Genomic DNA, 12,192 nt, shown 5'->3' on the forward strand with positions numbered 1-12,192 from the left:
ACCAAGCCCAGGGTTCTGTACTACAGTAATTTATTTCTTACTTACAAATCAGACAATTCTTGACAAGACAGTACAGTACAGTAACTCTTCCCATAATAAAAAGTTATATATGGGCTCTATTTTGGTTCTTTGCTGAAATGGTTTTCTTGTATTTGTTTTCTTGATATATATGTCCTTGGTCAAGGCAGATGACAAATGTAATTAAGCTGAAAAAAAAATTAATTTAATTGATAGTTCCGGTATTGAAGGAAGCTTGTGCAACCTTTGAGTTTGTTTTCTTGTTCAAAGCTGTACAGATGAAGTTTCCAGCTTCCATCACTGTATAAAGATTTACTCCCTAAAAAAAGAGGTGGAAAATGTTAAGAATAATAAATGCACATGTTGACAATGCTCAAACTTCAAGGTTTTTTGCTCTAGGGTCTAATTTTTGCAAACAAAGGGGTGATTGATGTCATAGGTTGGCAATGGAGATCAGTAGAGGTACAGTGACATACACAATAGCCACAGCTTCCAGTTGTTTGGAAGGCTCTACTACTTTGAGGGTGATTTCTTACCCTAACAGCAGTGGACTGAATAATCTAGTAATAACTTTCAAACTCAAAAGAATATGAGATAAAGAATTGGTATAACAACTTGAAGAAGTTGGAAGAAAAATATAGTGTCTACGTATGAGTTGTACTTATTTATCACCCAAGGCTAAGAAACTTCATGCTTACAAGTATCCCATTTGCAGCTCAGGAAAACGGAGGAAATACATTTGTATTGGGAATTGAGTTCAGTGAGAAATGGGATCCTGCATTCTCTTTAATAAATACAATCTCCTTCTTGAAGAAGTTCTCTTCAATACAAAATTACAATTTACATTGCTAGCAGAACTCAGCAAAAAATTGCAGCTGCTTGATCTGCCCATGCTAAAAAAATGTTCCTTGAGCAATCAACTGTTTTTTAACTAACATATCAATGCCACTTGATTGCTAAAATGGAATCAGATCACTGATCAGAGAGTAAAAAATACAACATTATTAGTCTCCTGAATTACTCATGTATAGTAACACTTTTAGAGTTAGATCGTATAAGTGATGTAAGTAGTTGCTCCAAAGATTGGAATTTAAAAGCCCGTGAAGTCTCTGTAGAAGGGTGCGAAAAGGGACTTTGAACTACCAATACACTGAGCAGTCACATAAAACTGGGAGAAGTGTCACTCAACATTAAACAGTACAAGATGTATTGCACCAGAAATACACTTTCATAACATTAATGGATTTATGCACTAAAGTTCAGACCAAGATCTGATTTACATGCTTAATCCTTTAACTGGATCTAGCACTTATTTCCATGTTCTACAGTAAACTTTGCCTTTTTCATTCTTGGAATTGGCTAAAAATGTTAATGAGAATAGAAATTACGTCATGGAAACGTAATCAAAAACATTTTTAATTTGAAAAAAAAAATTCTTCAAAGTTACCAATCAGCTCTAGCACCATCTAAAACATATTGTTCAGACACCCTTTTACAACTGTCTCATTTTAATCCAGTTAAGACAAGGGTGGTTTCAGTTCATTCTGTTTATCCTTTATTGGTCATTATTTAGGATTAGTTTGTAGAGTGCCATTGCACATAACAAAACCTAAATAATTCTTAGAGCATCTGTGCTTTTTTACTAGGAAGAAATGAGAAACATACCACCACAGACATACTTAGTAGTTGGATTATGGAAGATGGCAAAATAAAACCCCCAAACTATACAAAATTCACATATTCAGCACTGTAACACTGCATAATGTGATATGTGTTGATAAGAAACATATGTTCACAGTTCACATTCATTAAACGGAATACAAACACCTCTTTGTCTTTTACATTGTCTTTCTTACGTGAGTGTCGTGAACCAAAGAGGATTACCATGAGGGCATAAAACCATTCACAAGCACAACTCACAGATGGGGATGGGAAAAGAGTAGTGACAGGTGTTTGTAAGGTTGTTGAGCAAAAATAATATGTCTTCAGATAGATACTCAGAAATGTACAGAAGTGTATTCAGTAACCACTCCATATATCCAGAATTATTCCTTTGCACCAAGGAAAGAAACCACCAAGTGTGAAGACAAGTACCTCCAATACTATCTATGAACTTGGAGAAGTGTCTTACATCAGAAAAGCTTCTGCCACAAGGTGAAGTTCTTTAATTGACTTCAATTAATCAGTTCTCATCCAGCATTCATAAATACCAAGTCTATTATCTCTCTGAACTTTGGTTTTGGTGTCAGTAATGTAAGGCTAACAGTACTTAGTTGCTTCTCAGAAAGGCTTATTGTTTGCCAAGCATTTTGAAGGTCTCATAAGCACAAGTACCATTACTGTATTTACATAGGAACCATATAGAAACTGGTTTTTTAGAAAGTACATGTCTCCCTACAAAGTTTCATAAGCATTAATGATCTATGACATAATTATCTATCCATTGCCATGGTATAACCAATAAATCTCATTGTAGATGGGCTCTGCTAGAAAATTATTTCACATTTAGCCTGCTAGAGATTCATTTCATGCATCAGTCCTTGGTTATGTGTTCTGAATAACAGTATAGAACAAGCATCAATTATTATTTTGATGTATCTAGTCAATCTGAACTCAATAATGTATGCTTAAATACTGTCCATCCTTTGGCTGACGCTTTAAGTGACTTCAGTCAAAAAAATTAAAGCTTTAGTACATAGCTGAAAGGAACATGAGAAAGCACTCCCTTTTAAATGGACAGCCTTAGTAATTATAATTTCATTTTGTGCCATTGTACAAAAAAGGACATACTAATAGATTTTTGTGATAATGATTTTACAGAATCGGCCATGGTACCAAATGGACAGCACTGCAAAGACCAAAGCTCATATATTAAGGTCTCTCATCCAGTAAACCACTCCTTTCTTAATGGGCTAGAAAAGGGTCAAGGAGCAAAGCCTTGTGTTTTGCTATTGCATAATCTAAACTTTTTTTTAAAAGGAAGAACTAAATGTTTGATGGTGAAATTCTTATCTCCATGGGATTTGGTATCAACTTTTAGGACAAGCTAGATTCCTGCTTGGACACCAGATCATTAACAGATTAATAAATCTTATCAAGAGGCCTGGAACAAAGTACATTTCATTTAACCAGCCTATTTTTATGTAATTGATTCCTTTTGCTATAAGTCAGTTGGAGAAGTCAATGGATATTTTGCCCAGGGAAAGACTATACTGAAAGCCTAAGACTATGGTGCACAGCAATGTAAAGTGAAATGCATGGTTTCTCCTCCTTATTCCAAAGAACTGTGTTGTTTCAAAAGAATAAACACATTCTTCTTTAAAAAACCTACCCCAAAGCACATTTGAACAGTTCAAAACACAGTCCACTTGTACAATGGACATGTGTGATTAAACCTTTTCTAAACAGGTATCTGACATCCACCCAGAACCCCCTAAAAAGCATAGGAAAGCAGATAAACATTACAGTAAACTCTGTAAGGTACTGAATATGATGTAACAGTGCTCAGGGGATGCACAATTCAGAAACAAGTTCCATGATCCTTAAATATCAAGGAACTCTGTCAGCATGCGTGCCACACTGAATTGCAACCGACGGACAAGCAAGCTCCCCAGTAACTCAGATCGCTATATTTCAGACAGGCTTTTCAATTTCTTTCCGCAGTAGTTGACAAATGACACACCCTGCAGTTTTGGCAGCTCTTTATACGTTCTCCTCCAAGCTTGACTCCCAAAGTCTATGTCTAAGTTTAGTCCTTGTATTGCTTGAGTTAGACCAAACTCATTGTGCCACATTTCCAGAACAATGATAACCAACAGGAAGACCAGAGGACATTCTTTGAAGAAGGCAGCATGACTTGGTTCCCAGGAATACAGAATTATTAACATGTCAACCAAGCCAGGGATACTAAATGTGTGCTCTTCAAGTGTGGATGCTCATGTGTAAGGTTCATTGAAGTGCAGCTCAGTGCAGATAAGCTGCTTTGCCCTTTTCCTCCAAGAACAGGGCTGGAAATAAAAAAGACTGTGAAGCCTGCTAGCCCATAAGAGATTTTGTACAATTTTGAAATATATTAAGTGGATACCCAAGAAACAGTGATGTTCTGTGCTTGGGCTCCAAACACCACAATTTTTTTCTAGTTTGAAGCCAGAAAAATTCACAACAAATTAATAAGCACTATGAACCAAATCCAAAGCTTTGTGAAAAAAAGCTGAGGTCTGCTCAGTCTTTCCACTGTAGAGCTGATCACCCTTCTGGGACAATGTCTACAGTAGTGATTTTTTTGTGGTTACTGAGGTAGAGCAATGACTCAAAGCAGTTGCTACTGAGCTTCTCATAGCTCCAGGTAGAGAGAGGGAGGTTATTCAAATTCATGTCAAACACACAAGCCAGTTCTACTCTAAATTGCTAGTGAAGACAACATCGTTCATGTGTCAAGCCATGTTAAATTACTGAGTCTGCAAGAATGACTCTTTGCTCTCAATATTTTATTGTACAGCATGTGTCGGGTATGTATCGATTGCTTTCTAGAAAAATATTTTCATTTTCCTTACAGTCTTAAGTAGAAAGTAAAAATATCTTACTGTATTGATCCCCAGACCATTAAGCATGTATATCACATCCTCTGTGGCTACATTTCCAGTAGCACCTTTTGCATACGGACAACCACCCAGTCCTGCAACAGATGAATCCACTACAGCAACTCCCATCTGGAAGATAACAACACAAAAATGCAACATCAGCACAGAGTATTCATTAATGTCAGGCGATATATATTAGCTACCATGGAAAAAATACACATTTCTCCACAAATGGACGTGGTTCTCAGAGGAAATTCCTTATAACAGTGTTAGTCCTGACATCTTTATAAGGTAAGACTCTTCAAACACAGGATGTGGAACAGAGAACTAATGACCATTACATGTGATTTTGGCAGATAAGATGATTGCTGTTTTAGAGCCAAACAGTTTCATGTCTTTTCTCTCTTTAGCTCTCTACATGTTATTTTTAAGTAGCCTGCATCTATTCCTGCAAAGGTTAGATGCAACCAAATACAATCAATGCATTTATTCAAATGTGTAATTTTAAGCCTACGTATAAGGCTTTTCAAGTTGGAAGTCTTAATATTAGTATCTAATTTATGTGTCACCCAAAAGATTTTTAGGACATCTAACCTCTAAAATGTGTTTTATATCAATGGCTATTCTTCCACAAAGAATCTCACTCCCAGCATTTTCTCTCTTCTCATTTTCTTTCCTCTTTATTAGAGCTCATGAAACCACCATGTAAATAATCTTTTTGTTCTTGTTTTAGAGGAAGACTACAGGATATTTTCACCCAAACTGAATATCACAATATAAGGAATAATTAAATTTTGGCAGATCTGTTAAAGAGTTCATGAGTTTAAGTCAACTGGAAATAAAAGTTTAAAGAACCTTATCCTGGTGAGTCTGACCCATTGTCCATCACCACTCTAGAAGAAAACGCAACCCCCAAAATAGCAAATTTCACACCTTAGCACAGTCCTGGAGCACCATTCAAAAACCTAGTTTTTAAGATGCTTGGAATAACTGAATAGCTTGGATATCATGGAAGTTCTCCATAGATATAGGTTACAATCTTAGAATATTTTTAAGGGAGTACTTGATGCACAGTGTTAAGCTTTCTCATTTAAGTTAAGACTTGAAAAAAACAACCAGCTGTCATAAATTCATAATTCTCTGATTTTTATTTTCTTCCTACTGCATCCAGGGTCTTTTTCTCTCCTGATGCTCTCTCAGTATATTAATGATAAAGAATAGCAAACCAGTGACCAACTCTGCCCAAAAGACAGTATTAAATCTCCTATGGGATAAAGCCTTCCCTGGGAGATTGGTCAGGGAGGGAAAGGAACCGAGCCTGTGATTTCCACAGACTTATTTAGTGAGCTCTTGCACCCTCTTCTTTCTGTGATTAGATTTTAAAATAAAGCTGAAATTGGGAAGCATTTTTTCCTGTTTTAACACGTTAGGTATGTGATCCAGGACACTGGGTCTCCCTTGTTAAAGAAAGCTCTTCAGAATTCCCCTTGAAGAAGATTAGATGCCTTTGGAGGCATTCAGGCTCTAGAGATAATCACAGGCAGGCAACGATATTAGGCGGAGAGGTCATCAGATCTTCAAAGACACCAGCTTCTCTCTGCCTCAAGCACACTTAGAGGGTTCTCCTTCCCCTAGGGCTAATTCAGGCAGGCATACACCAAAAGTTTAGAAGAAGTCAGGCAAACTGAATCAGGGTGCAATCACAGCTCAAATTCAGGACAGGAGTTCCTGTGCAGAGATAAGTTTTCAATACTCCAACTTTGACTTTGGGTCCGGAGAGATTCAGAGGTTAAACCAGGCCTGTTCCTCACATCTGCAAGTCAGTAAGATCAGCTTAGAGGCCTGACTGCACAGCAAGCTGACTTCTGTAGCTCTCCTGAAGGACCTACCTGTCCCCACAGGCTAAGCTGGGAGCCTGGGCTTCTCTTTGAAGCCATGCATGCAACTAGCTGGCAAGGTAGGCAAAAGATGACATCCTGCATGTTGCAGTTGCTAAGACAGTGGGGTTTTTTTTAAGTTCTGAAATAAACTTCCCTGTTTATTAAACTGTTTTGTTGTATTTGCTTCTAGTTTTAACAGTGCTTTCCATAGCTTTATTATTGGCCTTACAGGCTCTCTGAAGTTCCAACGTTTCTAGAGGGCGATAATAAAGAGTAATCCAATGAATCTTTGTTCCAGGTCCTATTCTCAGGCAGAGAACATCATCTTGAGCTACGTAGATGCTCAAAACCCTTTAATAAAGACCTCAAAGGAGCTGAGGTGCATAACCGTGACAGGCAAGACATTACTGTTTAATACTGCTCACACAATGAGACTCTTTAAGAAGGGATATTGTACTTTAAAGTACACTAATCTGTGAATTATGGACTGAATCACCAAAGTACATGTTTCACATTTCAGCCACTTGTCACACACTTTGTTTGTGTAACCCACTGGTCAGAAAATGTGTTATACAACACATCTGTGTCCAATACACAGAGGATATGCGTTTATGATAGCTTTCAACTGGAAATTCTGTCTCTTTTTGCATGAGCTGCTAAGATTCATAGATTTGCTCTGGAAGCCATTGCTCCAAGCTCCACGGAGGCAGCTGTCAGGCTTGCAAGTGTCACTGCAGAAACACACCTAAGGCCTCTTACTGGAAAGACTTAGGGTACAGTGAATTTCTGGGGGAGAGAAAAGGGAGACCAACACGTAATAAGTGCTGGCATGATACAAGCATGCATCCCACTACTGTGCCTGCTGATTTTAAGATTTCCATCAGAAATTACTTTTTCGGGGATGAAAAGGTAGAAGAAAGTGTCCTTTATAGAGTTTCCCCCAGCTGTCAGGTTGTGTCATAACTGCTAGAGCATTCTTCTTGATGTACTTATTTTCAGTAACTTTTACACGGGGATAAAAGCTATAGGCAAATAATGTATTGCGATACATCACAGCTGTTAAACTCCCGAGAAAGATCAGCAGGCTCAGAAACACCTTTAGTATCATATAAGCAGTCACTTTCTAACCCCAGTGAATTATCTCATGTAACGCTTGTCCTTGTGCAAAAATGGGAAAAATAACAACTAAATTTATTGGTGACAATTAAAGTGGCATCTGAAAACAGGCAGAAAAGATTGCCAGCTCAAAGCTGGGGAGAACCTCCTCCTGTGGGGTGTCACCTGTATTACTATCAGTAGCCTGCTCCAGTCCTTCACAGGGCTCTCGCTGTGAGAAAAAACAAAACCCAATATACCGCCAGCATTAAAAAGGTGTGTCTTCTAAAAGCACACATATTAATTTCCTGATATGCTTGTACAAACACTTGTGATGCCACCATAATTCTGCATTTGCAGTGCAATTCTCATAACACTGGGGTACATGTTGCTTATTGTTGTTTGTTGGAAGTGTTTGCAAATACATGGAGGGGTATGGGATACCACAGCAACATAAAGATAACATAAAAGACACATCTTTGCCTAAGCCCATGCGAGTATTCTCAGGCAGCCTCATCTGAGTTAATTCAAACTACCTCCACAGGAAGCTGGAGTGAGCTCAGTCATTTTAGCCTATCGTACATGCAAGAACATTAAAAACCACGTCTTCTGCTGGGTAAGCAGCGAGAGCAGTAACCTCCAGATGATGGACAGTGATAGTTGCTCTGTCTTTTAAGCCATCAACTATTCTGGCTAAACCGAAAAAGAAGAAAGTCTAGTCATAGCTTTACATTGGTAGCATCCTCAGTATGGTGGCTTTCATCCTAGTACAGGACAAAAAAAAAAAAGAGTGTATAAACATGATTTTGTCTCTATAATGGTATCTGCATCAGGATGGATTTGTCATTTTAACATTCAGCGAGTTGTAGACAAGGTCTTGACACAGTGTATATAACACAGCAGCTCTGTCTGACCTCCAAATCTGACATGTCTTCAAGTCAGTGTTCCAAATATGGAATAAGTGGGTCTCTCTGCCTTTAAGATATTGTCCTTTAAAGTTCTCTTCACAACACTTCTGATAAGATGTCTACTGCAACACACCGCTATTTCAGCAGCAGACTCGGCTGCATCTGTCTGCTATTGCATGTGGTATGGGCAAATATAATGTGTTTTCTGATTTGTGTGCAGAATCACTGCTGTTCATCTCCAGTGCGGCCCTATTCAAAAAGTCCTTAAATAATCCATACTCTGAGCTCTGTTCTAACAGTGCTAAAAACAGATGTTGGAAAACATCCTTCAGCAGTACTACTAATTTGGAGGTTAATATTACAGCCCAGCCTGTCCAAGCACAGAGTCTGAAATAGCACCTAATAAATAACTTCTCTGCAAGTCTGAGCAGCTATGAAGCTGTTTTGCTTTTGCAGCCCTTAAAAGCGTAAGGGGCTCTAAAAGAAAAGCTAAAAATTGACATAATGTGTAAAACAAGGCCTCTTCCTTCATCACATGCCCAATATTTGTCAGGCTTTTAAAGGAGATAATGAGTTTCAAGCCTTTCAACAATCTGAGCCTGCAAAACATTCACTGTCAATATGAGATCTTTAAAAAGCCCACAGTCTCGTTGTCACTTCCTGACAGACACTAAATTGTGCTGAGATTCACGAGAAGTTGCACCGCAGCTATTTCGTAGGATATGTTGCAGTCAACAGCTCAATTTCCAAGTGGAGACCAGTAATGAGTGGAGTTTCTCAAGGGTCAGTATTGGGACTGGTGCTGCTTAACACCTTTGTTAGTGACACGGACAGTGGGATTGAGTGCAGCCTCAGCAAGTTTGCCAATGACACCAAGCTGTGTGGTGTGGTTGACACTCTGGAGGGAAGGGACGCCATCCAGAGGGACTTTAACAGGCTTGAGAGGTGGGCCAGTGTGAACCTCATGGAGTTCAACAAAGACAAGTGCAAGGTTCCACACATGGGTCAGGGCAATCCCAAACACAAATACAGGCTGGGCAGAGAATCAATTGAGATCAGCCCTTGAGGAGAAGGACTTGGGGGTGTTGGTTGGTGAGAAGCTCAACATGACCCAGCAATGTGCGCTGGCAGCCCAGAAGGACAGCTGTACTCTGGGTTCCATCAAAAGCAGCGTGGCCAGCAGGTCAAGAGAGGTAATTCTGCCCCTCTACTCCTCTCTCATGAGACCCCACCTCAAGTACTGTGTCCAGCTCTGCGGCCCCCAACATAAGAAGGAGAAGGACCTGTTGGGAGTGAGTCCAGAGGAGGGCCATGAAGATGATCAGAGGGCTGGAGCACCTCTGCTATGAAGACAGGCTGAAAGAGCTGGGGTTGTTCAGCCTGGAGAAGAGAAGGCTCTGGGGAGACCTTATAGCAGCCTTCCAGTACCTGAAGGGGGCCTACCAGAAAGCTGAAGAGGGACTTTTTATAAGGGCATGTAGTGACAGGACAAGGGGTTTAAACAGAAACAGGGTAGATTTATATTAGATATAAGGAAGAAGTGAGGGTGGTGAGGCACTGGAACAGGTTGCCCAGAGAAGCTGTGGATGCCCCATCCCTGGAATTGTTCAAGGCTGGGTTGGATGGGGCTTTGAGCAACTTGATCTAGTGGAAGGTGTCCCTGCCCGTGGCAGAGAGGATGGAACTAGACAACCTGTAAGGTCCCTTCCAATTGAAACCATCCTATGATTCTATGATTCTGTATGTCCTACACGAGCACTCACTGAGTTGCTTATGTATGGACATGTGTGTGTGTGAACAACGGCTTGACTTCCAGGACAACTTAGTGCTCCAATCTTTTTTGATGCTTGTGGAGTTTTGATAATCACTCAATTCCTGACAGTGGTTCCTGAACACCTTCCAAACTTTAGCTTTGGCTAGCTTTAGCTTACTCTCTAGAGATAGCAGAAGACTTTTTGCTCCTGTCCCATGCTAACTTCCTAAGTCCCCAATGAGAGAGCAAGGAATTAAATTCATCACCTTTGTCAAATAGCCAGTTTTAACAGGAAACCATTATTTCCAGTGAATAATAAATGTTTCACATTTCTCAGTTTGTTTTACTACCTCCCCATAACTTCTTGTTGGGACAGTCAGTCTCCTTCCTTACTGATCTTTAAACCTGGCTTTGTCTGACAGAAATTAACTTTGCCCCTCTCAAAAATGGCAAGATCAGCTCCAGGTATGCATGAGGTATAAACCAGAAACTATAAACCACGTCTCTCATAAATTGGGATTTTTTTAAACTATGAGATTTAGAAACCATAACAAGGATCCCAGGTATGCATAAAATAGGTATTAAATAGGAAAAGATTTGTCGTCCCAGAAAATTTAGGGGCCACAGCACTGTGAAGTTCAGTACCAGAATGCCTTAAAAATAGGTGCACATAGATATGACAAAATACGAGTATATTAGTTCAGCATTTGTTCAAGGAAGGGAAGAAGTAAAAGGAGGACCTACACACGTTAGGTCAAGGACTGTCCACACAGACAGCAGCACAAGACTACTGCTTCCAACTGTTTAATCCTCAGCCCTGCCGGTGCCTAGCTGGCACTCTTGGCACAGTGTGGTACTGTCCTATTACTGTGTCTCTCTGGCATCAGTCTGCTACCCACCACTACTTGGTACACCACCAGGGAAAACTCCTTTTCCTGTAGAGATATAGATAATGGCATAGAGATACAAATAACTGTGCCAGCAATGCTCTGTAAAGTGGCTGTGCCCATAGACACACTTCGGTGTGTTGTATTATCAAGTTGTCTAAAATAAAGGCTTGCCACTCCCCTTTATTTCAATAAGACAACTGTATATAAATAAATATTATTTTAGCATTTGAGCAATTCGAAACATGTATTTCTACATATAAGGCAATAAAATGGGACAACATCTCTCTGTGGGAAAACCCTGAAAGTTAACTAAATTTCCTTCTTGTTTCTTTTTCTCTCTGGTCTTGCTAAAGATTAATGCATCACAAAAGAAAACACAACTTTTCAGAGTAAACTCCATCACTACTGACCACAGGGTGTCACTGTTACATTAAAAGCTATAATTTCCCAGTTCATTTAGTTAGAAAATTAATACATTCAGCGAAAAAAAAAAAAAAAATCCTTTTCTCCTGAAACACATTGAGATGCAAACAATTTGTGGGCAGACGTGCTGCATAAAATAAGTTAATACAGCATTCCTTTAACTTATTGCACACAACTTTTCATATTGCTACTGACACATTTATTATAAGCAAAGCTGGCAATGACATCTAGAGTTAAAGTTCCCTAACACTTTCCATCATAAGGCCCTACTTTCAGTTGTTTATTACTTTGTCAGCCTTTAACTGTTGGAGCTTATATTTTCCATGCCTCGTCCCTGCCTCAGGCTGGATAGTTTTGGAAAATTCTAGTGAAAAATGGGGTTGGCCACTTCTGAGAACAAGTTTGGGGGAAGAAAAATGCTTTGTTATGCTAATATTCAATAATTCTAACATAAGCTTCTTGGAGATATTCTTGTAGCTTTGCACTCTCAAATTTGGCACAGGGGCAATACTGATTTTAAGAGATCACATGGTCTGGACTTAGTTACGAGCTTAGAAAAGTCCCACCTCATTGTTGGGAACTGGTCAGTCCCGTAGCTAAAATGCCCGAGGGTCAAGGGAGCAGCAGCTGACCATGCTCTTTCCC

General features: G+C 39.4%; 1 protein-coding gene across 1 annotated transcript in view; it reads right to left on the bottom strand.

The window, feature by feature from the left end:
* Positions 1 to 223: 223 nt before the first annotated feature.
* HMGCLL1 (3-hydroxymethyl-3-methylglutaryl-CoA lyase like 1) overlaps positions 224 to 12,192 on the bottom strand; it is a 57,656-nt gene continuing 45,687 nt past the window's right edge. The window contains exons 7-8 of the mRNA XM_009638784.2: positions 4,602 to 4,727; positions 224 to 337 (exon numbers count right to left, since the gene is read on the bottom strand). Coding sequence (XP_009637079.1) covers positions 224 to 337; positions 4,602 to 4,727 — 240 coding nt within the window. The remainder of the gene's footprint in view (positions 338 to 4,601; positions 4,728 to 12,192) is intronic.

This window comes from Egretta garzetta, unplaced genomic scaffold, assembly GCF_000687185.1.
Source record: "Egretta garzetta isolate BGI_Z169 unplaced genomic scaffold, ASM68718v1 scaffold415, whole genome shotgun sequence".
Taxonomy (NCBI): Eukaryota; Metazoa; Chordata; class Aves; order Pelecaniformes; family Ardeidae; genus Egretta; species Egretta garzetta.